The 23,214-nt window shown below is 47.5% G+C and overlaps 2 protein-coding genes and 1 pseudogene across 2 annotated transcripts; 2 read left to right on the top strand and 1 right to left on the bottom strand.

The window, feature by feature from the left end:
• Nucleotides 1-3,676: 3,676 nt before the first annotated feature.
• Nucleotides 3,677-9,665, top strand: LOC123116205 (glutamate receptor 2.7). The gene is made up of 3 exons (XM_044537199.1): nt 3,677-4,054; nt 4,158-5,467; nt 8,174-9,665. The coding sequence occupies exons 1-3, from the start codon at nt 3,781-3,783 to the stop codon at nt 9,398-9,400; spliced, it is 2,811 nt and encodes a 936-aa protein (XP_044393134.1). The 5' UTR covers nt 3,677-3,780; the 3' UTR covers nt 9,401-9,665.
• A 1,453-nt stretch (nt 9,666-11,118) lies between these two features.
• On the top strand, nt 11,119-20,438 carry LOC123112035 (glutamate receptor 2.9). Its single transcript, XM_044532938.1, has 4 exons — nt 11,119-11,475; nt 16,169-17,460; nt 18,310-19,011; nt 19,661-20,438. Exons 1-4 carry the CDS (start codon nt 11,160-11,162, stop codon nt 20,033-20,035), a joined length of 2,685 nt encoding a protein of 894 aa, XP_044388873.1. The 5' UTR covers nt 11,119-11,159; the 3' UTR covers nt 20,036-20,438.
• Nucleotides 20,439-20,654: 216 nt separating this feature from the next.
• LOC123114801 (transcription factor MYB36-like) lies at nt 20,655-21,851 on the bottom strand (annotated as a pseudogene).
• Nucleotides 21,852-23,214: the final 1,363 nt, after the last annotated feature.

Below are 23,214 nucleotides of genomic sequence, written 5' to 3'. Positions count from 1 at the left end.
TCGGGTGTCCGAACATAGCCGTCCAATATATGAACCTTCACGTCTCGACCATTTCGAGACTCCTCGTCATGTCCATGATCACATCTGGAACTCAGAACAACCTTCGGTACATCAAAACACATAAACTCATAATACCAATCGTCATCGAACGTTAAGCGTGCGGACCCTACGGGTTCGAGAACTATGTAGACATGACCGAGACACGTCTCCGGTCAATAACCAATAGCGGAACATAGATGCTAATATTGGTTCCTACATATTCTACGAATATCTTTATCGGTCAAACCGCATAATAACATACGTTGTTCCCTTTGTCATTGGTATGTTACTTGCCTGAGATTCGATCGTCGGTATCTCAATACCTAGTTCAATCTCGTTACCAGCAAGTCTCTTTACTCGTTCCGTAGTGCATCATCCCGTGACTAACTCATTAGTCACATTGCTTGCAAGGCTTATAGTGATGTCCATTACCGAGAGGGCCCAGAGATACCTCTCCAAAACACGGAGTGACAAATCATAATCTTGATCTATGCCAACCCAACAAACACCATCGGAGACACCTGTAGAGCATCTTTATAATCACCCAGTTATACTGTGACGTTTGATAGCACACTAAGTGTTCCTCCGATATTCGGAAGTTGCATAATCTCATAGTCATAGGAACATATATAAGTCATGAAGAAAGCAATAGCAACAAACTAAACGATCATAGTGCTAAGCTAACGGATGGGTCATGTCAATCACATCATTCTCTAATGATGTGATCCCGTTCATCAAATGACAACTCATGTCAATGGCTAGGAAACTTTAACCATTTTTTATCAACGAGCTAGTCAAGTAGAGGCATACTAGTGACATTCTGGTTGTCTATGTATTCACACATGTACTAAGTTTCCGGTTAATACAATTCTAGCATGAATAATAAACATTTATCATGATATAAGAAAATATAAATAACAACTTTATTATTGCCTCCATGGCATATTTCCTTCAGTTCTAGCACGCACAGACACACAAAAGTTGCTCACCGCCAACACTGATTTTGCTTAAACATACCCTAGAACTTGGCTGCTCCTTTTTGTTTTCTCAACAAATTCCTAGTACAAAAACTTCTAGCGCTTTTATGTGTGCTTAAACTTCTGGCGCTTTTTTGTTTGCTTAAAGATACACTAATTTCATGTGTACCATGTGGCACATGGGAAAAAGGCATTCCAATTCCTTTTTTCTTAATTGACAAAAAGGGTGCAAATTATGTATGCATGGAGCACATAAGTTGCCTACCACCTACACCTCCTGAAATGAGATTTTGGGAAGATGTTCATGGAGCAACTTAGGTGTGCATGCAACATGAGTTGCCGGGACATGACCACAAAAAATTGCCTCCCACCTAACTTACAAAATAAAAAGATTTGAGATGCATGTACTGCATGAGTTGACTGCTACATGGGAAAATGGAGGCAACTTGTGTGTGAAAAGTAGAACATGAATTGCAACTCCATATTTTGCTCCCATGGTACTGTTTGCTAGTTGCTAGTAGCTAAAAAAACGCAGCTAAAATACTGGTCAGAAAACAAAGAGTTTGTAATTTATATGGTCGCGGGAGGAGGGGGTACGGAGGAGGGATACCTCATTTTCAGTCACTTTCCGTCGTTTTTTCTTTGGTTGTGCATCTTGTGTAACATCAGCTTCATTGTCATCTCCTACTGGTTCTTCTTCGTTACTTTCAATATCCGCAGGCCGCTTCCCTCGGTTTATGACCAGCTTCCGGCGCTTGTGTTTGTAAACATGACCTGTTGAAACACCTTGCTCCTCTGCTATAGGTTCCTGCAATGAAATCACAAGTTCCTTAACAAAAAAATGTAGCAACCAAAGCAAGTGTTGTTTACGTAGCAAAAATTAGAAGGAATACCCCCCGTTCAGCTTTGGAAATGGGAGGTGGAACCAAGTCAAGCGGTGACTCTGCTGACTGCTGTTGATCATGCTTTTTACTTGGTTTAGTCATCTTTACCTGTAAAGAAAGCAGTTACATACCAAAAAAATTATCACCATGAAAAAAATGTCTGATTATCAGCATACAAATACAAAGTACAAAAAATGGCATGCGGAAATGTCTGATTATAAGCATGCAAATTGCCTGATTATTAGGATGAAAACTGCATGGTTATCTAGCAATTTGCTGATTATCAACATGAAAAAATGTCAGATTATCAGCACTCCTATCAACACAAAAAAAACCTTGCCATAAGTTGCCTGACGGTTGGCATGAACTTGCCCGGCACCAGTAAGTACAAAAATAAAAACAACTGTGTGCACATAAGTTGCCTGACAAATGGCATGAACTTGCCTGCTCTGAGGAAACACTAAAAAAACACCTGTGTGCCATAAATTTGACGATTGGTATGAACTTGCCCGCTCACGAGAAAACCTACTAACACCTCGTGCCATAACGCACCTGATGGTCATGATAAACTTGCCTGCTACAAAAAAATCACCAGCAAAACGCTGAAAAAGCATCTACACGGGGTAAAGAAAGGGAGGGATGAGGGAGAACGCGAACCCTCAAACTAGTTCGACCATGAAATCACACGAATCCGTCGCTCGCATTAACAAACATGGACAAATATGGAGATTTGATACCCCAGTACCTAACCTAACCAACGCCGCTGCCCAAAACATCGTAATCTATGGTAAAACCTACCAAAACCATAGAATCGACTAGCAAATCGATGGAAGCACTACGTGCCCTAGACAGAACGTGACGAACGGGAGAAACTCCCACCGCCAGAAATCGTGTCGTCGTACCTTCTTCCTTCGCCACCACACAAAACGACGAGGGCAGCCTCACTTCGCAACCGTCCGCCACCCTGCGAGTCGAGCACTGCGCGGTCGCCAAGCTCACGAGTGAGAGCCGCTCCCCGCGGCCAGCGTGCCGCGCGGGAGAACAACTCCGGCCGCCGACCACCCGCGACGCCGAACGCCTCTTGAGAGAACCGATGTGGACTATGGCGAATTTGGGCAGCGACGAGGCTTCGATTTGGGGGCGATTTGGGCGAGGGAGAGGGGAAGAAGAAACCGCCCACTCCGCCAAATGAGGGAGAGAGCCGTTTGTGGGGGAGAGAGATAATGGCGGGCCCCACCCAAGCGAGTCGCTTCGTCTCGACCATATTCCACCTGGCCGCACCACCACGCGACGCAACGCTCGGCCTCGCCCCGACCAGGTTACACCTGGGCCCGACCACGCACGGATTGCGACGGATCGGACGGCCATCGCCGCGTGTGCTCGGGAAGTCAGTTTAGTGCACGGGCACTTTTAGGAGTTTAGGTTTAGTATATAGATACATCTATTTTTGAACAAATGGAAGTCAAATATTTTAGAACAAATGGAGTATACACGAATATGCAACGAGTAGTGGTTTTACTTGTTTGTTTTTGAACTTTTGTGTAGCATTCTGGCGCTGTCACTGCTTGCTTTTGCTGACAGTAACTGATGAGATGCCTGGGATACGATCCAAATGAGACGTCACATTTGTCTCTGATTCCCACACACATACTCCGTATGTGTCTTCAGAAAAGAAACTACTGAAACGAATGCAAAACCCGCACGTTCTCTCTCGCGCGCGGTTCTACAAAAGGAGGTCAAACCCGCACGCGCAACCAATCGAATTCTTAAAAAAAAAAAGAGGAAGAATGACAAGTCAGTATGCGACCAAACTCTGGTAGGAGTTGTCTCGCCCAAGCAATTGACTGGCCTGCTCTCTCCCGCCCCTCCTCCATCTCGCCATGGCCGGAGACGCGCGCGCTCATCCCTACCTTCTATTCTTCCTGATCGGCCTCGCCGCCTCCTTCACCGTTACATCGCGGGCGCAGCCGACCGCGCCGACGGAGGTCAAGGTGGGGCTCATCGTCGACGCCGCCTCGCCCGTCGGCAAGGTCGCCACGACCACCATCTCCATGGCCCTCGAGGACTTCTACGCCGCCTTCCCCAACTCCTCCGCTCGGGTTCGGATCCAGCAGCACGACTCCGGCGGGGACGTCGTCACCGCCGCGTCCGCCGGTACGTATGACCGGCAGCCGCTTCTGCTGTTCCTTTCCGCGGCTCGTTTCGTTTGACGTCTCGCGCGTGCGTGCGTGCATGGTCGTGATTGCGTTGCGTGCAGCGCTGCAGCTGATGACGAGCCAGGGAGCGCGCGCCATCCTCGGCCCGCAGTCGTCCGTCGAGTCGGCCTTCGTCGCCGACCTCGCCACGCGGGCAGAGGTCCCCGTCGTGTCCTTCTCGGCCACCAGCCCGTCGGTGTCGCCCGCCTCGGCGAGCTTCTTCGTCCGCGCCGCGCTGAGCGACACGGCGCAGGCCGGCGCCGTCGCCGCGCTCGCCACGCACTTCGGGTGGCGCCGCGTCGTGCCCATCTACCAGGACGACGACTACGGCGCCGCCTTCGTGCCCTTCCTCGTGGGCGCCCTCACCGACGCGCGCGCCGAGGTCCCCTACCGCTGCGCGCTCCCGGAAGGGGCGACCCCCGACGCCATCGCCGCGGAGCTGTACCGCATGGAGTCCGAGCAGACGCGCGTCTTTGTGCTGCACATGCGCGCCGAGGTCGCAAGACGCGTGTTCGCCGCCGCCGCGGAGGCCGGCATGACGGGCGCCGGCTACGCGTGGATCATCACCGATGGGCTCACGGGCCTCATTGGCTTCGTGGACCCGCCGCAGGGCGTCATCGGGCTCGCGCCCTACGTGCCGACCACGCCGCGGCTGCGCGACGTCAAGAAGCGGTGGGTGCGCCGGTACATGCGTGACCACCCGGACGACGAGCCGGAGCACGCCGTGGTGGGCTGCTACGCCGTCTGGGCGTACGACGCCGCATGGGCCGTCGCGTCCGCGGCAGAGCGACTCAGCTCCAGCGACCTATCATCGCCACCGGGGCTGGTAGGCGGCAAGGGCGGCCCCACCGACATCTCCGGGGTCGGCAAGTCAAGATCGGGCGAGAAGCTCCTCCGAGCTATCAACGACACGACATTCGAGGGCCTCGGCGGCAGGTTCGAGCTCATCGACGGAGAGCTCGCGGTGCCGGCCTTCCGCGTGTTAAACATCGACGATGGGAAAGCTAAGGGCATCGGGTTCTGGACGCCGCGGTACGGGCTGAGCCGACATGTAGGTCGCGGTTCCAGCAAAGCGGGCGGCGAGCTCTCGCCGTTCATCTGGCCGGGAGAGTCGACGGTCCGGCCAAGTGGGTGGGCGCAGCCGACGAGCGCCGCGAAGCTGCGGGTGGCGGTGCCGGGGAGGATCCCGGTGAGCTACCGGCCGATCTTGCACATTGACGTGGACCCGGTGACGAACCGGATGACGGCTGGCGGGTTCGTGATCGAGGCGTTCGAGGCGGCGGTGCGGCTGCTTCCGTACGCTCTGCCGTTCGAGTACGTGAAGGCGGACCCCATGCCCTACGACCACTTGGCACAGGCGGTTAACAATGGGGTAAGTCATTTCTTCGATCGCAAACCATGCCTCTTCATCAAACCATGCATGTATCTTTTTCTCCAAGTCATGCATGCATTCATTTACATTTTTGCATTTATCTATCAATTTAAACCAAACCACCTCATCAAATCAAACCACCATCAATTTAAACCTTCTCCGGTTTAAAAGAAGTTGGTCACTTATTTTAGAAGTATATATCATTTTGTCACATACTTCTTTCTTTTGCCGAGCCGTTCTTGGTCCTTGTACGGGTCCATGGCTCATCAGTCGTTTTGCCTGTTTTTCATGACACGCGTCCAGTTTCGTCCATGCCGGGTGTCGGACATTTTTTTCTCCTGTCCGTGTACCGCCTGTTCTGGATCCGTGGCTCGTCGGTCATTTTGCTCTATTTTTCATGGCGCGCGTCCAGTTCCGTCCATGACGGGCGTGCCTTGCTACCATGCTCGCAACAACCCCCACACTCTCCGACGAGCTTGTTGACACCTCTACCCTCCGCTCGCAGTAGCGTCGTTGCTGGTAGCGGCACCATCGCTGCCCCCTTATCACAGTCGGTTGCCTCAGCAGCCTACCTCGTAGGTCGTAGCACGGCTCACCCCCCCCCCCCCCCTCTTCCGCCGCAACACCTCTCACTAAGGCTCGCGACAAGCAATCATTGTAGTTGCCCTCACCAGCTCGCAGCAGCGCCTCCGGTCGACTCTTAGTTTTGCATGCCGTTATAGTAGTGCCTTCCGCCAGTTCCAACATGCCTGTGCTTGCAGCATTGTCGCTAGCCGGTATCTCGGAGCACTGTCGTCGGTCGTCCCAACATGCCCGTGCTGGGGTCACAACACTACCATCGGCCGATCCCGACATGCATGCGTCAAAGCCTTCAAACTGATCTAGGCCAAATTGACTGGTCCAAATTAAAATTTCAGTCGATTGACTCCTAGCCATTCCCTTTGTTTGTAGTACGGGTCTTTTTGTTGCTTGTGTAGGTGTCGTTTTTTTTACCTGGTGTATAATATCTAGTCAATTCCTGGGAAAAAGAAGTTGCACATCTTCAAAATGATGTAACTGGTGTTATTAGTAGTGCATCATGCTACCTTTTTTTTGTGAAAAAACAAACTCGAGCATGTATCAAATGAACACAATTTGCAGCTCACTGAGCATCAAGAACGTAGATCTCTGGCTTTACTTTGCGGATTAATCTTTTCTACTGCATTTTGGTTTTCCCATGATTTTAGACTCATAGACGTACTATGTGGATTAGAATTTGTTTGACTTCCGATTGTTGCAGATTCCAAAACAGGCTTTCCAGAATCCCAATTCATTTCCCATTCTTCAGTGCTACGTTCCCTTGCTAATAGTTTTAATATTCCTAGCTAGTCTTTTTGCGTCAAAGAAAAGTTTTAAAAGCTGTTCGGCAGTCCTCCAACTCTCTGAAATCTCAGAATCTATGGAGCTCCTTTTTCCCGCTCCGTCATTTTCAACTACAGCTCCACCAACTCCAGGAGCACACTTAGGGAGCGGAGATTCTCCATACATGCCCTTAATATCCCTAGTCAGTTGTTCTTTTCCTTAATATTCCTAGCCAGTTTTATTCTTTTGCATGATAGTACATGTCTCATTTATATCATAAAGATTATAGTACAAGCCAAGTACGCACCTACCTGGCAAAACTAAAAAAATAACATTAACGCTAGCCTTTACACAAAGGAACACCAATCAAGAAGTAAAAAAACCAATCAAGACCGAAGAATCCTTCGAGCTTAAAACCAACACCCTTCACGCGCCTCTGGCACCACCACAAAGAAAAAAAAAACCTGAGCTTGATGCGGCTGATCACTGTAAATTGAGAGGAGAGTGACATCCTTACCAAGTTTGATATAATCATAGTCCGTAGACTGGTCAACCTGCGAGTACGCGAAACTGGTACTTAACCAATAAGTGTGTTTTCCCCGACCACCCTCATCAAGACCCGACCTAGCGAATATTTTTGTAACACGGTACAATCGAAGTTGCTTACATACACAAGTATACACTCACCCTTATAAACGCACGCACGCACACACATTATATCCCTATGAGCACCTCCGAGAGACTGAGCCGGCGCATAATCTTGAGATTGACGAAGTCGTCACAGATGCCTTTATAGTGAACGGGAATGTCTCCTCCTACTGAGCACACATTGCCGGAAGGCCTGGAATAAATTCAGGAAAATGCGAGCACCAAGTCAAGCCTGGGACTTGAACTCTAGTGGTCAGTAGATATCACTGTCCTCCTAACCATCCAACCATAGGTTAGTTCGCAACCTAGAGGATATCGATATGACGATGAGCAACAACCTGGGCGCTTGGGGAGAAAGATGAATGCTAGCCTTTGGATTTTTGGAAATTCGATCGATCCTATTTTTTAGGTGTATAATGTATAATCGGCCCCTTAATTTTCACTAACGTGTGAAATGCTCCCTCTGTAAAGAAGTGATACAAAACTCTTATATTACTTTACAAAGGGGTATATAGCAAAGGTCATAGAAATAGAGGATCTAGCTTTGGGCTTCTTTTCTTGTTCTTCTACTGTTTATACCTTATTCATGTGTTTTGGGCATCTATTTATACATCACATACTTGTTTACACATTATTCATGTCTTTATGCATACCAAACGATTTTCGTTGAGCAACCTTTGGATGAATAAACCTTTGTGGTCTTGCTCTTTGCTGTAGACATACGACGCGCTGGTGGCGGACATGACCATCACGGCGAAGCGGTCGGAGCACGTGGACTTCACAATGCCTTTCATCGCCACGTCTATCACCATGATTGTACCGCTACGTGACCAACGGAGCAGCAACAAGTGGACGTGGGTCTTCCTCAAGCCGCTCCGCTATGACCTCTGGCTCGTCAGCGCCGCCTTCTTCATCTTCACCGGTTCCGTGGTCTGGGCCATCGAGCGCCGCGACAATGAGAGGTTCGGCGGGACGCAGTCGAACCAAGCGGGCACCATGCTCTACTTTGGCTTCTCCACCCTCGTCTTCACCCACAACGAGAAGCTCAAAAGCAACCTGTCGAGGGTGGTGGTGGTGGTGTGGGTTTTCGTGGTGCTCATCCTGCAGTCCAGCTACACCGCGAGCCTCACCTCCCTGCTCACGGTGCCGCAGGTCGGGCCGACCATCCCGGACTACCGCGCGCTGCTGCTGGGCACGGAGAAGGTGGGGATCCTCAACAACTCCTTCACGCCGCAGGTCATAAACCAGTCTGGGCTCCCGCAGGACAGGGTGGTGCGGTACCGGAACGCGGAGAGCTTCCAGGAGGCGTTGTTGAACGGTAGCATCGGCGCTGTTATTGACGAGACGCCTTACCTCAACATCTTCCTCCAGACCTACCGGGACAACTTCACCGTGACTGGCCAGGCTAACATGACCAGCGGCTTCGCGTTCGCGTTCCCCAGGGGGTCGCCATACGTGACGGACCTGTCACAGGCGATCCTGAACCTCACCGAGAGCGGCGAGATGAACAGGATCGAGCGCAAGTGGCTCGGCGACCCGGATGACTACAGGTCACAGGGCGGCGGGCCGTTCACGACGAACCATCTCAGCTTTAGCAGCTTCCGAAGCCTGTTCGTCATCACCGGCGCCACCTCGCTCATTTGCCTCTCCATCCACCTCGCTTTCTTCCATAAGGAGGGCTACTGGCTGCCCATCCCGCAGATCATGTCACGCCCATCGTGGAAGGTCAGGCTCCGGATGTTGGCCAAGCTCTTTGACAGAAAGGTCTACAGCGAAACTATGCCCGGCCGGAACCAAAAGGATGAGGGAGCGGTTGCCTCCCCTCATACCTCGGACGATGTGAGCATCGTTGGCAGGCTGCCCAGTGCGCCACACCCCAAAGAGGGGTCTGTTGAGATGGCGACCCAGACAACTAGTGAGATCGAGCCGGTCGCCGGTGGCTAGGCGGCAGCGGAGGTAGCTCGTGCTCGTCACACTAACCGGCTAACGGCTATGGAAAGAATGCCAAGAAACCCGGCCAATGACTGAGCAACTACTTCAAACTGCCATGCTCCAAAGTACTCCCATTAATGTTAAAAAGAAGTCTTACATTATGGGACGGAGTGAGTATATTTCTCGTAGTTAAACAACAAATGACAACAATTATTTGATGCCTTGTGAACGCATATTAAAGACTTTGTACAAATTTTTTTTCTAACTTGTAAGAAAAAGAAATTAGTAGTGGGGACTTTTCTTTTAGGTGGATTTGTATTGAACCATCATTGTACTTATCTCCTTTGTTTCAAATTAATTGAAATTATTTGATGTTGTAAATATTACAAATTTAGTTCTATATTTTCCTCTATCGAGTTGAAGAAATTCAGTTATTGACTAGTCGGTCCCGAAAGAGAAAATTCTAGTGCCACACGGGGCAGACCCTAGGTAACAATCAATTCCAGGGCATTTTTGTCCCTTGCTTTCTTCTTCTAAATCTGTACTCCCTCCGTGACGTTTAAGTAATTCAATCAGTATACTACAACAAAAATGAAAATTTTATAAATATACTCCGTGGAAGGAGTTCCCACAAGTTCGCCTACCAAAATACTCAAAGGTTTTTTTGATGGTGTGGTTGATTGCTGATGTTGATGCTGCTGCAGAAAAGGCTGGCTATTAATTCACGGCCAACCATCAGTGGCGGAGCCAGGAATTTCCTGCTCGGTATTCCTTGATATTCATTTGTGCGATACAGTAGCAATATGGCAACAAATATGCAGCAAGCTAGCAGTAGTATATCAATGGATCAGTAATTCTTTGGTATTCCATAGAAGTCCAGGGAAGACCCCTGGCTCCGCCACTGCCAACCATGGCAATCATCCGGTGTTGGATGGAGGAGAGGGGGCGGACTAATGGTCGGATCAGCAACTTAATTTGAACGCCCACGCGGCTTCTGTGCCGCTGCAGCCACACCTAAAAATGATGACATGGATCATTTCATCACCTTGGTGTAACGTGTGAATTACCTATCACAGTAGATTTCTACTATCGTGTTATATTAAAAAGACCCACAAAAATTATATTTAAAAATACAATTTGCACTTCTTTTTTTGAAATATCATGAGTTTTTCATCATCAAACTAAAAGCAAGCTTTTCTTAACTGATTGGGACTTGAGAAAATCTTGACTGGGGCGTAGACGGACGACCCTGGATAACTAATCAGAGCACGGCATCGATCTCGGCCGAGCAAAAGTACGACAACTATACCCACGCCGAATTCCACGATGCATGGTCGGCGGCAACAGTGCCATTGTCACACACAAACACAAGAGATAACCGATTGAGAGCGATGGAGCTTGGAGGGAGGAAGATGCATGGTAAGATCGAGCAGCGGGTCAACCGCACGCACGCGCTCGATCAACAAGCAAACGTATTACCTGTCACCGTGGCGCGTACGTACGTAGTACTCCTCCGTTCCTAAATACTTGTCTTTCTAGAGATTTCAACAAGTAACTACATACGGCGTAAAATGAGTGAATCCACACTTTAAAATATGTCTACATACATCCGTATGTTAAGTCCATTTGAAATGCCTAAAAAGACAAGTATTTGAGAACGGAGGGAGTACGTTGCATGTAAAGGCAGCCACTAAGCAACTCTAAAAGGAGAAGTCGTTTCATTCATCAAACGTAGCAGCGAAGCCTTCTTCGGCCAGGCATCCATCGATCCATGAAGGCAACGACGAGGACGCTTCTCCGGGTCCTCCGCCGCCGCCACGGCCTCCTCCTCGCTCTGGTGCTTCTCGTCGGCGCTGCTTCCGGTGTCGCGGCGCAGGGGGGCGATGCGGTTCCTCGCCGGCGGCCGCGGACGGTGGACGTCGGGGTGATCCTGGACAGGACGACATGGGTGGGGAACATGAGCTGGACGTGCATGGAGCTGGCCATGGAGGACTTCTACGCCGACGAGGACCAGGCCGGCTACAGCGCCAGGCTGAGGCTCCACCTCCGGGACCCCGGCCCCAACGCCGTCGACGCCGCTGCCGCAGGTACTCAAACCCGAGCATTAAAAATAGCTGATCATGCATGCATATATCCTGGCCTAGGCATCCCCTTATCCTCCATGGCAAACAGAGAAAAGGCTTACCCCCTCGCGCCGACCATCCAGCTCTGTTGATACTGCACAGGGTTGTGTCTCCCCACCATTTTGCATCCATCTGTTGCTGTTTTCTCGTTGGCTCAAAGCAAAAGCACTGTACTCCCTCCGTTTTGTTTATTTTTATTAAACGTGACGTGAGCAGTTTCATATCTCAAAAGATTGGATGCGGTCACCGCAACGCAGAGTGGACACAGATGGCCCTCGGGCTCCATGGAGCCCTTTGTTCTCAAACATTCAAATGTCAACTTTCTAAGCTAAAAAAAAAATACACAAGTACTTATAGATGTATGCTAGATATGTGCAAAATTTCGTTACCAAATACGCTTTTATGTGGCATGTACAGAAATAATCATGTACTTTTATAGTGTACATGTGCTAGAAATACGTTATTTTCATTCTTGTGCAGCTTGCATAAAAAAGTATCTCGGCATGAAACTTAGCAGACAAAAGTAGTATACATCTATGTAATGAGTATTTTTTAAAAGAATTCTTTTAAACTTAAAATTTTGAATTTTTCAAATAAAGAGCTCCATTAGGCATTTCCCCAACGATTAGACCTATGCTTCATGCACAAATGTTTCTTCATGTTAGTCCCTTCGTCTACTCTACGGATCATATCCCCTTTCCTCTAGTCTACTGATCTCAATCGAGTCTTGATTCAGTCAAGGTCGGCCCTAGCATTACGAAGGTTGTAGTGCGAATGAGCTCCAGTGGTGCACTGCCCTCATTTCGTGGTGCCGTGGTGAGACGGCGTTGGGGCCTCATGACCGTGTTGGCGCAGGGTGGTGGTTGGTTTGGTGGATGAATCCGGAGCGCCCGAGGTGCGGGTTGGGATCGGGGGAAACCCTTGTCGGCGTGGCCGACACCGGCGCGGTGGCGCTTGAGGGTGCCACCTGACCTTCCGGGAGGGCGTCTGGGGCTACCCTGCCTCTCGCCTCGTCGTGTATCGGGGGAAACCCTTGGCAGCAGCGTCGTCATCATCGCGATCCTTCTTGGAGGTGTTGATAGGTGCCGGCGCTTCGGTGTCTTGGAGCCTAGGGGTAGATTCCGGTGGGCGCAGCGATCGCGAGGCTTCTTCGTTTTTGTTGATCCGCCGTTGTCAGCATTTGTTTCTTTTGCTCTTTCTCTGTCGTTTCTTTTGGGCGTGTCTGTGCTGCTTCCGCCCCAGCACCTATCCCTGTATGGTTCGGTTGGTTGCTTTGTATACAAAGCGGGGGACAAAGCGGGGGAAACCCTTTTTCGGTAATGAGCTCCAGTGGACCTAACAGCTATAACGGAGTAATATAAATACTTTCATCAGTAGCATATCATGATATTATTATTGACATAAATATTAAAAATATATTTTTAATAAATAAATAAATAAAGTGCTAATAGACCATGTATATGTGATTAAATGATGGCAATAATAATTATAATATACATGTTCTCAAACATAAATAATATTGAATAAATACAACACAGTAAAGTGTGTGTGTGGGGGGGGGGGGCAAATGCCCTCTGTCCACCCCATAATAGTATTGACGTTATGTTCTGCAAATCATATTTTTATAATTTTTTTAGCTATATACTCCCTCGATCGATTTACTCTGCGTATAAGGTTTGACTCGTATACAAGGAAAGCATTGATCCCATTTGGAAACCAGTTTTAGTACATAAATAGATGACCAACCGAAGAGAAAGTGCATATGTTGCGACATATGTGCATAGTTAAGGGGAACAGACGTTGTGTCAATAGATTTGACAGAATTGTATGGAAATGCTTTGTTAGGAAAGCTCAGAGACCACTTTTATGGGTTTTCGGTTCTTGTATGATTTTGTTCCCACCATGACAAGTGATGTTAACTCTTAATATCACCATAAGTACATGAAGTTGCGCGATATTAACAAGTGCATACATACATAAACTTTAAAAAGCCATAAAAGTGGTTATTGAACTCCTGATGTGGTAACAGTTTGGCATACCTGCCCTGCAACTGCTACCAAATTGAACACCATGTCATCAAGTGACACGTGACACGTACTTGTGCTGTTTTTTCTTCTTCACAAAACCCACTCGCATTATTTTGTAAATGCATTATAAGGTCATGGGTTCCCCATTCCCCAATTATCCACCCGAGTCCAAATCCGCATGATCTCAGGTACTTACCATAATCATGTTTGTTCCCCTAAATCATATCAGATATAAACCACAAAACCAATTTCCCCTAAATATTTTTTCACTAATTTGGCCTAAATCAAATTTCTAAACTAATTCCCCTTAAAGCCAACCACCACATCCAACGGATCTAGCCAAAATCGATATGTTATGCGGGTACATATAGAAAGTTTTGAATGCAAAATAACTGATCTCGGCGCATGAACCACTGAGAACATGAACTGATCATGTGTGAATATAAAAACTAACGAATTCGAGGCACCGTGCTCTCGATGGAAACGGCCAGATAGAGGACATACCGTACTTCAAAGGGAAGGTGCTATGATCCCGGGGGATCAGCTTCATGTTGCCAAGGTCGATACCGGCCATCCCCAACATGTTGTCGCCCAACTATCGACTCAGAGGCACACGAGGTGGAAGGTGAACAAAGTAAGGGGTTTGAGGACGGTTATCTAACCTAGTATCTGTTATTTCATGGCGTCATATAATTGCTTCCCCGAGTGTGCCTCTCAGAAACAAAAGGCGTCACATATTTGCTTCTTGTGGAGGCACAACTGCCTCTTCGAAAAAGAAAAAAAAAACATGCTTTCGACTTGATTTTTTTCGTGAAAAAAGTTCGATAAAACCTATCAGCATGAGATCTAATTTCTAAGATCTCGACACGAGAAATCTAACAGAAAAAATGGTTCAGGATTTAGATGTGCTGTTTAAAAGATAACACATTTTGAATAAACGAATTTACGAAAAATGGAAAACTCATAGGTTGCATTAAATGCAGTGCGTCACTTGTCATAGTCTCAGAAGGTAAGAGTGACCTTTGCAAGGGTTACCCCTTAATTAGGTTTTTTTTAGGGTTACCCTTTAATTAAGGGGAAAAGCTGGTGTTCAACGGACCGATCTTTTCTTTTGCGTCCGTCGCGTCTTATGCTTGCCATGTGTCTTGATTAGGCCCGCACACCGCATCTCTTCTGTATACTGATCTCCGTGGTACGCTAGTCACTAATCTGTTTTTGTAGCTACTTCCATTCCTGCAACTGGTCACCTGTTTCAGAAAGTAAACCGCAACAAATGCTATGTTGCAGACCATGTGACGACCCCTTTGCTTGACATGTGGCCACCCACGTCTTATCTCTTCGTCTCTCTTCGTCATCTTATCTCCTTTTCAACCTCTCTCCCATGTATACAAGTGCCCATCAATGGCGTACATCTAGCCGGTGAGGAGGATGGTGACGAAGCAAGCGGTCGGAGGTCTGTTGCTCATCGAGGGCAGCGCGATGGGGGAACGGGCGGCGCCTCTCCTCCCTCACCACCGTCCGACGGGCGCATGTCGGCAGCGATGCAATGACAAGGATGGGCAGCGCCTCTCCCGCTCACCACCGTCCGACGGGAGCTCGTGGCGAACAACAATAGCGTTTTTTGCAACATTCAATTTGTTGCATGGAAGATTTCTGCAACGTTAGTCATGTTGCAAAACTTTCTTTCGTACCATCATATAAAGGTGAAGACAAAGAAAACAAATCTGCAACATTACCTCAATTGCAAAGCTTTTCTGCAACAATACCTTTGTTGCAAAAAAAAATGAAGACAAAAAATAAACTCTGCAACACGAGCTATGTTGCAAAAAAAATCCCACAACACAACCTACGTTACAAAAATTTAAGATAATCTGTCTTAGAAGTGTTGAACAAGGTTTCTGTTGCGAAGTAGAGAGACGCGTAGCAGTCCCCTTAATTAAGTGCTCTCGAAAAGAGAACTTCTGACTGCCCTGGTGGTATGGGCTGGATATGGGCCAAATCTTCTGCGCGAGCCGTATCGGCAGGGTGTTCGTGGTTCAGTCCTTCGAGATTTCCCCCAGAATCTGGCCCACAAAGCTATCCGAGCCTTCTCTCTGAAAAAACTATCCGACCCGGCGACTGCAAGTCTGGCGGCGGCGCTCGCCTCGCCGTTGCAATTTTCTAGTATTCTCTTCCCATCCCGCCGGCGGTCCGAGCTCCGCTGCTGGTCTCTCCCTGGGCTCCTGCCTCCTTCTCGTCCTGCCCCGGCGGCGCACAGACAAGGTACTCTACTCTTTCTTCTCCCGACATCCATCTACAATCGATTTGGAAAGCGCTATAGCACTTGAATCCCAATTCGATGACCTTCTTGATGTTCCAAATTGTATCCATGCGGTGGATGGCAGACATTGGAGTTGGAGCTCAAGTATGGCGAGTTCGGCGTTTCAACACTCGGAAAATTAGAGCCGTTTAGCCAACCGAGCTTTCTCCAACTTTTGATTACTTGTGCGCCGTTACTGAGGGTAAATCCGACATTGCGTGTTTTATTTTCCACCGCGGATTTGCAAGCAATTTAGTCATGTATACTTTTTACTTCTTATGAATGAGCGCCACTGTTGTGAATCTCTTTCTAAGAAATATCAGCATTGCAGGTGTTGATCTACTGAAAAATGTTGGCGTGCAAGCGATCGTTGGGCCGCAGACTTCAACTCAGGCTAAATTTCTTGCGCGACTCGGGAACAAATCATTGGTTCCGATCATTTCGTTCTCCGCAGATTGCCCATCACGAGCCGGACTAACTCCATACTTCATCCGGACCGCATGGAACGACTCCTCTCAAGCAGAAGCCATCGCCTCGCTTGTTAAGAAACACAATTGGAGGGAAGTCGTCCCTGTCTTTGAGGATGATGATACCAATACCAAGTTCATTCCCGACCTCGTTGATGCCCTCAAACAAGTCGACACGCGTGTCTCTTACAGGTGCAAGATCCATCCTTCAGCTACAGTGGATGCTATGAAGGCAGCCATCTCAAGCTTAAGACACAATTGGACAAGTGTATTTATTGTGCGAATGTCACATGCTTTGGCCCTTAAGTTTTTCCAGCTTGCTAAGGAAGAAGGGATGATGGGCCAGGGATTTGTCTGGATTACCGCGTATGGCTTGACAGATATCTTTGATGTGGTTGGTTCTCCGGCTCTAGATGTGATGCAAGGAGTTCTTGGGGTGAAACCTCATGTTCAAGATACCGTGAAACTTCAAAACTTTACACAGAGATGGCACAGCAAGTACCGATTAGAAAATCCAGGCACCTCGTTAAGTGAACCCACAGTGTCTGGTCTCTATGCTTATGATACCATATGGGCGTTAGCATCAGCAGCAGAGAATGCTACATATGTGAATTTAGACTTTGGGCCGTCTGTAACAAAGAATGGGTCCACTGACTTTGACAGAATAGATACTTCAAAGGCTGCTCAAAAACTGCGAGGTGCACTACTGAAGGTCAACTTTTCGGGCATGAGCGGGATATTTCGTATTGAAGACACGCAGTTAGTATCATCAAATTATACGATAATCAACATTGTTGGTCAGGACAGAAGAGAAGTTGGCTTTTGGACTCCAAACTTTGGCATCTCTGGTAGTCCAAATATGAAGTCTGATATTAACACCATCATATGGCCAGGAGATCCTGAAACTGTGCCTAGAGGCTGGCTATTGCCGAGGAATAAAAGACTCCAAATAGGTGTACCTGCAAATCCTGGGTTTGGCCAACTTGTAAGATATGAAAATGGCCCCGAAGGCAAAAAAGGGTTCTGCATCAAAGTTTTTGATGAAGTAGTTGATAATTTACCCTACCAAGTACTATATGACTACCATGGATTTGATGACGGGCAAGGAAATAGTAATGGAACATATGATGAACTTATCTACAAGCTTTATCTTAAGGTATGTACTCTTCTGTCTTCTCTTTGCTCTGTTTTGTGCTTCGACACAATCTCTCCTAGACAGGGCAGCTAAAGCTTGGAAATAATGATTGAGAAGATCAGAAATAACTATTCACTTTGTGTTTTTCTTGTTGTTTTCTCAAGTATACAAAACTAATAGTTTACTCCCAATCAATTATTCGTCTTTAGTGTGCAAACATGTACGATTACATCTGGGTACTTGTTAGAGAGAGCCTACCATACAATGTGTTTAGTCCATGTGCATCAAATATCAGTGTACCGTGCCAATTTTACTTCTATTATATCACATTGGGTCAGGTTCCTTCTTTTGTACTTAAGTTACATGAGAGGTCTTAAAAGCATCCTCCTTCTGTTCTAGGGAACTTATTGGCGTAAAAGCGTACATTTCAAACAGATCTGCATCATTATGCATGGTGGTTTTATTTGAATGCTCCAAGCAGAGGGCAGTTTCCTGGGTTTTTACTTCATCAACTACTCCCTCCGATCCATATTAATTGTCACTGATTTAGTACAAAGTTGTACTAAATCAGCGACAGTTAGTATGGATCGGAGGAAGTACTAACTTTTAATTACAAGCTCCAATCAGAAAAAGCATATAATTCCTCCTTGTACGGATTATTTTTCTCTCGGACATGACACAAGTGCATGCAGTAAAGAAAACATTAACCAATAGAATAATCAGCACCCCTCTTAATTTGTAAGACAAATGCTTTTGAATTATCATGATTAATAGTTTAGCCTAACTATGTATTTCTATTGCATAAACTTGTAGAGCCATATACCCTGTGCTCGAAAGTTTCTCAACTCACATTATATCTGTTTCTGACAGGAATTCGATGCAGTGGTAGGTGATGTAACAATCTTGGCCAACCGCTCTTTATATGTGGACTTTACTCTTCCCTATACGGAATCAGGGGTGCGCATGCTGGTTCCGGTCCTGGACCGGAGACAGAAGACTGCATGGACATTCCTAAAGCCTTTGACAGCTGACCTTTGGTTAGGAACTGGGGCCTTTGTTGTTTTCACTGGTTTTGTAGTCTGGTGTATTGAGAATCACGAAGATTTCAAAGGTACCCCAGCTAATCAAATTGGATCAGTCTTCTACTTTTCCTTTTCAACCCTCGTATTTGCACACAGGGAGAAGATTAAGAACAACTTGTCAAGAATTGTTGTAGTTGTTTGGCTTTTTGTGGTGCTGATAGTGCAGCAGAGTTATACTGCAAGTTTAAGCTCAATTCTCACAGTGGAACAACTTCAACCAACAGTTACCAATTTAGATGAGGTTATCAGGAAAGGGAGCTATGTTGGCTACCTCAATGATTCATTCTTGCCTGGGCTTTTGAAAAGTTTGAAAATTGATGAATCAAAGATGATTGCGCTCAACTCTGCCGAGGAATACAATAACGCCTTGTCAACTGGAAAAGTTGCCGTCATTGTTGATGAGATACCATATCTTAAGTTGTTCCTTTCAAAATATTGCCACAACTACACTATGACTGGACCAATCTACAGGTTCGATGGATTTGGTTATGTGAGTACCGTCTTTTGAGCTGTTGTACAGTAGCACATTTCTGGCACTGTTAAATCCTATATGCTGAATCAATTTCCACCGCTATTTTCTAGTAGGATCGTCATAGTAGCTCAAATTTCTATATTTATAATTTCACATACCATCAAGATATCTCTCAAACAAACAGAAAATCAGAGTAAATTTTTAATCAAGATTATAGTTTCAGCCAATCTATGAATTGTACTTTGAAATTTCTGAACTTGATGGATGTGCACATGCTAAAGGACGAATGCAAGATTAAATTTGTTCATCAGGAACCGAATATGCATTATCATGTTTGTGCGGAAAGTGGTGGAAATATTATTGGTTTTCTGTTGGGAAATAGAATGCTTTCTTGCTCCTCGAAGTATTAAATAACATGATAAATCTACTTGATCAGGTTTTCAACTGGTTTACTCGAATTTTATCTTTGTACTAGACTAAACTGTCTGAAGTTCGTTAAGTAAGATCCATACGATTGCCTCGCTTTACCAAGCTGCTTGCATGAATGATTAATATAACTGCCTCACCGTTATCCTGGGATGGTATAAATGTTTATATAACTCGATATCAGTGTTATGCCAGGCTTTTATTTCACTGCTGATGCCTTTTCCGATCCTCCTTTGTGCAGGCATTCCCTCTAGGTTCTCCACTCACAGCTGATATTACGAGGGGGATACTGCAGCTCGCATCGAGTGGCAGAATGGCTGAGCTTCAGAAAGAATTGTATGGCGATAAGTCATGCCCCGACAAAGATGACTCCCAAACTTCAAGCAGCCTTACGTTGCACAGCTTTCAGGGGTTGTTCAGCATCTCTGGAGCATGTTCAATCCTGGCATTAATCCTGCATGCTCTCATAACCAACAAAGGTGTATTCAGCAGATGGCTTGCCGCCATTTGCTCTAAGCTCTTACACAAGAGTAATACACTCCAAATAATGACGAGGCCAGTGGCAAATGTTGGTAATACAGGAAGCCCGCCAGAAGGAGAAGGATCACGAGTGTGAAGTGCAAAACCACCTTTGTTTGTAGTTGTACGCATGCATCCTGACTCCTCCTGAGAGGGGGCATGATTGAGTGTCTTGTTTGTCTCTCTGTGGGAGCTGAGAATGCCGGGGACAGATAAGCGCGTAATGAACTACACGGTGAGTGTATAACTACTCATGGCCGCGATTCTTTATTCGTTTGTCAGCTGATTTGTATTTATGTTTAGGTCTTTTAACACATAGATAGATCGATACAAGAACATTTGATCTGTATTATAAGGTGCCACCTGATGCTGTTTTCCAGATCTGTTACACATCACATATGGAATGCAATACTTAGATATGTATATATGCAAGCTATATATATGGAAGAATACTGCTGTTTAGCTGTTAACTACCAGTACCTGTGATAGGTATGAAACTTTACTGATGTTCAATGGGAAAGCAGCTTCACCAGAAAACCCATGGTTTTAAACTGATGAAGTGAGCATGAGTTTCATGCATGGAGGGCAATCAACTGATATCCCATATGTGTACTGTATATTGGTTCTGCATTTACGATACACTCATATCAACCCAGATCTTCAAAAGAGAAGCTATGAACTAGCATACTTATTTACATACATACCTATAGACCAGACTATAGTATACGGATCATATTCAGGTCTGAATTGCATGTATAATTCTACTGCCCGTGCCCTTGTACATAGCCCTGGAACACTGAGTCCACTCCTGGAGTGGAACAGGAGCTCCAAGAACCAGCGCTGCCCGCCTCGCTGCCGATCAGCAGGCGGCTGTCTTCCTCCTCCAAGCACCCTATCTGCTGGAGCAGCATCTCGATCTCGTCCTCCATGTCGCCGTCGAAAGTCACAGAGCTCGCTGCCGGTGTCGAGCTCGAGCTCCCTACGCCCACCGCTGTCTCGCCGGTGGGGCTCGTGGACATCGGCGTGGTGCCGCCGCCGCCGCTGCTGCCCCAGGCGTGCTGATGATCTTGCACGTTAAGGCGGCCCGGGTAGGTACTAGTTTGGATATGAGACCAGAACCCGGAGTAACCAGCGGCAGGAGAGAGTAGAGACTGCTGGGCTGGCCAGAGGTTGCCGTAGAAGGGGAGCCCCGGGGTGTCTTGAAGGCCGACGAGGCGCCGCTGCACGCTTAGCTGCATCCTCTCCAGCGCCGTCGAGGCGGCGCCGCCCGTGGGGCTCATGAGGAGGAGGCGCGGCTGCTGCGCGTACCTGATGGGGCGGCGGCCGCCGCCGAGCAGGCGCCTCTTGAGCTTGGTGTTCCAGTAGTTCTTGACGTCGTTGTCCGTCCTCCCCGGCAGCTGCGCGGCGATGGTCGACCACCTGCTCCCGATGCTGGCGTAGAGGCTGCATATGAGCCGGTCCTCCTCGTCGGTGAAGCCGCCGTGCCGTATGTTGGGGCGGAGGTAGTTGAGCCACCGCAGCCGGCAGCTCTTGCCGCACCTGTTGAGCCCTGCACCCAGCAACAACGTGTTCATATTTAACCCTTGATCACCCCGGTGACAGGGAGGCATAGTCCGCGGCCGGGCAGCAAGGCAGTACGTACCGATCTTGCGGGGGAGCGCGATCCAGTTGCCGGCGGTGCCGTGCTCGGCGACGTAGGCCCTGAGCACGGCGTCCTCCTCCGCCGCCCACGGGCCCTTCTTCACGCTCGCCTTGTCGCAGCACGGCGCCCTGCCCATCTCGATCGATCCCTTCCGCTCTGGCCGCCGGCCGCCTCCAATTCGGTTCACCTCCGGCTAGCTAGCTAGCTCGGTCGCATCGCATGTGACATGCACCGCGGTGGTCGATGCAGCAGCGGAGTGACTGAGCCGACGGCGATGGCTGGCTGGTGAGGTTGTGCCGCGAGGACCGGGCATTTTATAGTGAGGGCCTAGGATCTAGCCCTCACGACGTGGGTGGAGAAAGTACTACTGTGCTGTACTGTGCTCTTGACTTCTGCATCTGGGCGCTCCCTCTCAGTCTCATGTGCTTCATTTTTTTTTCTTCGCTGGCCAAATTAAGTACCGATGGAACAAAGTGGTTTTCTAGTCTTTTATTACAAGCAGTGGCGGAGCTACAAGCAGAATTATGGGCGGGCCAGACTGAACCTGGGCTACAGCTGGGCTGGTGCTACGGACATGTGTTGCATTACGTGGGCTGGGCCTACCTATAGACTTGTATTTTTACAGAAAACATGGGCGGGCCACGGTCTGGTTTGACCCAAACGTAGCTCCGCCAGTGTTTATAAGGGTCTTACCGTAACAAAACTGCAACTACGCCTACGTAATTTGCCTATGTAAAGTTACGTACTAGCTGATTTGGCCTAGTTTGGTTGGACGAAAAATTCGAAAATTCTATACCTACAAAAGAATCGTATGAAAATCAGCTTACGTGCGGACGTGGCTTGCTCTCATCAATCTCTCTCTCCCCCCCTCCCCTGCGGATTTTCAGGGTGGGCCTCCCTCCCCTCTAATCATATTTTGCCAACTAATCCGTTACGTAACTTTTCGTAGCTATTTTACGTAGATGTAGCAAAGCTCTGAAAAATTAGGCCCAGGCCCACACCGTGAAAATCATGGGGGGTCTGATTAGTTTAGAAAGGGCATAACCTAGGATTACGTAGATAGACCACGTAGGTCTAGCATTATTCAACTTATTCAACATATAATTAGGAAAAAGCTAAAAGCTCTATGTATGTTTTATATTAAAAAATCGGTTTTCATGCACATATTTTCTTAGAGAAAAAAGTATAATACTTCTAGGGCAAAGCTACGCATCGGCCGGCGGATCTTTTTAAAAGATTCGCCACCTGACGAGCCATATGATTCAACGCGGGGAGCTGTCAGATTCAATTGTGAGCTTTGCAACATGGATGATGTTGGGCTCGCATGTTTGCAACAGAGTTCATGTTGCGAAACTTCTGCAATATAGGTATTGCTGCAGAAATTTTTCTGCAACACAGCTAATGTTGCAAAAAATATATCTTTCACCTTTATACAGGTGTTACTGAAGAAAATTGAAAGTGCAACTATCCCTAGGTGGTTTTGGTAATTACTAACAACATATAGCTCATTGAGCTAATACTATTTCAAGGTAAATATTTCAGAAAAAGCTCAATGATTGGCATGGCATGGATGAGAAAAGTGGACCCCTCAAAATACTAAGGACAAAAGGATTGGCTCAAGCTCAAAGCACAAG

Source organism: Triticum aestivum, chromosome 5B (assembly GCF_018294505.1).
Source record: "Triticum aestivum cultivar Chinese Spring chromosome 5B, IWGSC CS RefSeq v2.1, whole genome shotgun sequence".
In the NCBI taxonomy this organism is placed as follows: domain Eukaryota; kingdom Viridiplantae; phylum Streptophyta; class Magnoliopsida; order Poales; family Poaceae; genus Triticum; species Triticum aestivum.
Note: the sequence above shows the minus strand (reverse complement) of the source record. Positions and strands in the feature narration are given on the sequence as shown.

What these genes read in the sequence shown, in the direction of transcription:
- LOC123116205 (XM_044537199.1), top strand. Translation starts at nt 3,781, where the DNA reads ATGGCCGGAGACGCGCGCGCTCATCCCTACCTTCTATTCTTCCTGATC. An exon ending in CGTCACCGCCGCGTCCGCCG is followed by an intron (nt 4,055 to 4,157) that starts GTACGTATGACC and finishes CGTTGCGTGCAG; the next exon opens with CGCTGCAGCTGATGACGAGC. An exon ending in CACAGGCGGTTAACAATGGG is followed by an intron (nt 5,468 to 8,173) that starts GTAAGTCATTTC and finishes TCTTTGCTGTAG; the next exon opens with ACATACGACGCGCTGGTGGC.
- LOC123112035 (XM_044532938.1), top strand. Translation starts at nt 11,160, where the DNA reads ATGAAGGCAACGACGAGGACGCTTCTCCGGGTCCTCCGCCGCCGCCAC. An exon ending in CGTCGACGCCGCTGCCGCAG is followed by an intron (nt 11,476 to 16,168) that starts GTACTCAAACCC and finishes TCAGCATTGCAG; the next exon opens with GTGTTGATCTACTGAAAAAT. An exon ending in TCTACAAGCTTTATCTTAAG is followed by an intron (nt 17,461 to 18,309) that starts GTATGTACTCTT and finishes TGTTTCTGACAG; the next exon opens with GAATTCGATGCAGTGGTAGG.